Genomic DNA, 3,284 nt, shown 5'->3' with positions numbered 1-3,284 from the left:
GCTGAATAGTAGAAAATTTATGATGGGACTCTTACTGGTCTGATTAATTAATAAAATAGAAAGGAATTAGCCCAAGTTCAATGTCTTGCAAACTCTACCATTTCACATTACATAGTGTGGATTTTATCCTTCTCAATCAGTAAGGTGACTATGTAATGTATATTCCAAACAAGGACCCTTTTGGGTGTCAAAGGGGGTGTTATTTTTTAAATTAATTAATTTAGGGGACACTATTAATAATTGCACCAGGACAAGGCTGCTCTGGGCAAAGTGGAACCAATACTCACCCTCTCCATAAGGGATCAGGGGCAGAGGAAAAATCTATTCATACAGGCTCTAAAATAAGAAACAACGGGGTGTTAAGTCACAATTGAAGATTGGAGGACGTTCACTATCAATACTTCTGGCTTTCTTACCTTGGACATTCTTATCTCATCTTGGAATTATGGTAAGAAATAGGGCAAAACGATAAAGACTCCCTTCCAATAATTAGGAAAGAAAGAATTAAACTCTTACCAAAAGCTAGACTGAGAGACAGTGTGCCCAGCAGCCCCCCCAGCTCTCTCTCTTGCTTCACCAGCCTTTGGATGGAACAAACGGGGTGCTCCCACCCCGGCCTTGCCTCCCCCTCCCCCTCCCCCTCCCCCTCCCCCTCCCCCTCCCCACCCTCTAGCGCCGCCACTTTAGTCGCAACTTCCGGCAGAATCCTCGAGGCTTATCCTCCACTTCCGGGACCAGCCTAACGTACACTTTCTGGAGAAGTCCTCCTCACTGCTGACTAGCCATGAGCGCCCAGAGCAAGCAGAGTTCCTCCGCCGAGGCAGAGGCTGCCGTCAGCCGCCTGATCAACCTAAACTTGCAGGCCTCGTCCGCCTACCTCTCCCTGAGCTATTACTTCGAAGGCGACAAGGTGGCTCTGGAGGGCGTGGGCAGCTTCTTCCGGGAGCTGGCTGAGGAGAAGCACGAGGGCTCCCAGCTCCTCTTGAAGATGCAGCAGCAGTGGGGCAGCCGCGCCCCGGTCCAGGACGGGCAGAAGCTGTCGCCGGACGAGTGGAGCACCATAGTGGAAGCCGTGGAGGCTGCCATGGCCCTGGAGAAGAGCCTGCACCAGGCCTTCTTGGATCTGCATGCCCTGGGTTCTGCAAGCGCGGACGCCCAGCTCTGCAAGTTCCTGGAGAGCCACTTCCTGGAGGTGGAGATGAAGATCCTCAAGAAGATGGGCGACCACCTGACCAACCTGCGCATGCTGGCCGGGCCCCAGGCCGGGCCCCTGGCTGAGCAGGGCATCTCTTCGAAAGGCTCTCCGCCCCAGCCTCCTCTTCCACCAGGAGGCAACGCTTTAACCACCCTGTAACCTTCACCCGAGCCGAGGCACCAGATAGAAATAAAAAAGACTCTCTTTGCAGAGGGGGAAAAAAAAAAGCTATGTTGTGAGAAAAATAAAAGTATCTTAATAGCATGACAGATTTGTAGTCTGTTTACTTCTCTAGATTGTTTATAAAGAAATGGTTCCTAACTTTTGCGTATCACCTGGGTACATTGAGTATCTGGTAAACTATGTTTTCTCTGTCAAGAAAAAGAAACACACCTGTTCAGAAAATGTTGCGTAGAATTTTAGGGGTTTCATGACTTCTCTGGAGTCATTCTGGGTACTGGATTCAACTCTGTTGTTCTAAAATGTATCTTTGGTTTCTCCGAGCAGAGCAGAGAGCTGAGTATCTTGACCGTATCACATTGTGTCCCCCCCTCAACCCTCCAAACTCGTGATAAACTTGCTTTTCCTGATTTTCACATTGGCGTGATGCCATCTGCCTGTATTGAAGAGAGAGCCCAGTGAAATTCATCTTTGTGTCTCCCGTTAGGTTGCTACTGAGAACACTTTATTAACATCACACACTGACCTCTTTATGAAGCCTCTCAAAAGCAATTTCTTTCTGGTCTTAATATTAGGAATAACGGTGCTTCGCTTAGGGCTTAGGTCGTTGGTTTGTTTTTGTTTTATGGGCACTGTAAATGATGTAACTAATTAAGTTTCCTTATTTGACTGCCTGCTAAAAAGCTTAGAGCCAAATTTGTGGTCCACCCAGAGTAAACGAGTAAGATTGTGTAAGCATTTTGCATACGCTTCATTCCTGGTTCTTCTAAGTGCTTATTGTAATTTAGGGATTCTTTCAAGCCACCTTAAACCCCTTCTGGAACAAGGTTGTGTATAAACAGATAAATAAACTTTTAAAATGCAGATTTTAAAATGCCTCTGTATTCATTTTAGAGAAAAGAGAAGATAACTTTAAGGAAGTACTAAGAGAGCCAAAATGATTAGAATGGAGGTAGGTCAGATGGAGGTTACATTCCAGAAGCCAAGAGAAGGAGAAGCAGCAGTAAAATATAGCATTCTTTAAAAAAAACGTGTTTCATTTTTCTGGTGAGTTGTTTTCCTGCTAAATCCGTGCATTTGTGTCTCACAAATAGCAATCTAATAATTGTGCATTATTTTCCTTGCACTTGGAAAAGCTGGAGTTATAACTTGTTCTCAAACCACAGAAGTGGAAAAAAAATCAATTCTTTTCCCACAGCAACTTTCCTTCCTGGAGCAGGAAGACCAAAGGCATACTATCATTTCTTTTATCTTACCAGGGTCAGAGGCATAGAAGAGTATTTTACAGAGATTGCGACACCTGTTTTGCTCAGTTAAGGAGAAAACCTTATCTTCCTGTTTTCATGCAAAGTCCTTTGATAATAAAAAAGAATATACTGGAAAGATTACTCCTACGGAAAAGAGTTTTGCCCATTTGCTGATGGCAGTAAGAGATATAAGGAAGCAGTAAACAATTTTCAGCTTTGGATTAAAACTTAAAACCAAAATTATTTTCAAATTAGCACTCATATAGACACATAAATCTGAATGAGAAAAAAACCCACCTAATAACTATGAGACTAATTGAAAGACTATATTTGGTAGATTATTTGGGAAGAAGGATACAAACATTTGTTTCCAAACAATGACATATTTATCAGACCATATTTACTTATGAGTAATGTTACTCATATTTACTTACGAGTGTCTTTTAATATCAAGAATGGGGCTGTAGGAGAAAGCTTTATTAAAGTCTCCCAAATAGGCTGAAATATTCTTTGGCAATCAAATAATTATTGAAAAACAGCAACTGGCTGGGCAGACAACAATAAACGATTCAAAGGCATATGGATAAAATATTAGTTTAGCTTTTAAAAATGACTAACTTTCTTGGCAAATATATTTGTGGAAAATGGGGATTTGATGACAT

The 3,284-nt window shown here is 42.9% G+C and overlaps 1 protein-coding gene across 1 annotated transcript; it reads left to right on the top strand.

Annotated features, from left to right (window-relative positions):
* The first annotated feature begins 784 nt into the window (after positions 1 to 784).
* Positions 785 to 1,354, top strand: LOC116747059 (ferritin light chain-like). The gene has a single exon (XM_032618888.1). It carries the CDS (start codon positions 785 to 787, stop codon positions 1,352 to 1,354), a length of 570 nt encoding a protein of 189 aa, XP_032474779.1.
* The last annotated feature ends 1,930 nt before the right edge of the window (positions 1,355 to 3,284 follow it).

The sequence above is a fragment of the Phocoena sinus genome, chromosome X (genome assembly GCF_008692025.1).
Source record: "Phocoena sinus isolate mPhoSin1 chromosome X, mPhoSin1.pri, whole genome shotgun sequence".
Lineage (NCBI taxonomy): Eukaryota > Metazoa > Chordata > Mammalia > Artiodactyla > Phocoenidae > Phocoena > Phocoena sinus.
The sequence above is the reverse complement of the archived record's forward strand: the minus strand, read 5'-3'. Positions and strand labels throughout refer to the sequence as shown.

Excerpts from the sequence above, each read along its gene's own strand:
- LOC116747059 (XM_032618888.1), top strand. The coding sequence starts at position 785 with ATGAGCGCCCAGAGCAAGCAGAGTTCCTCCGCCGAGGCAGAGGCTGCC.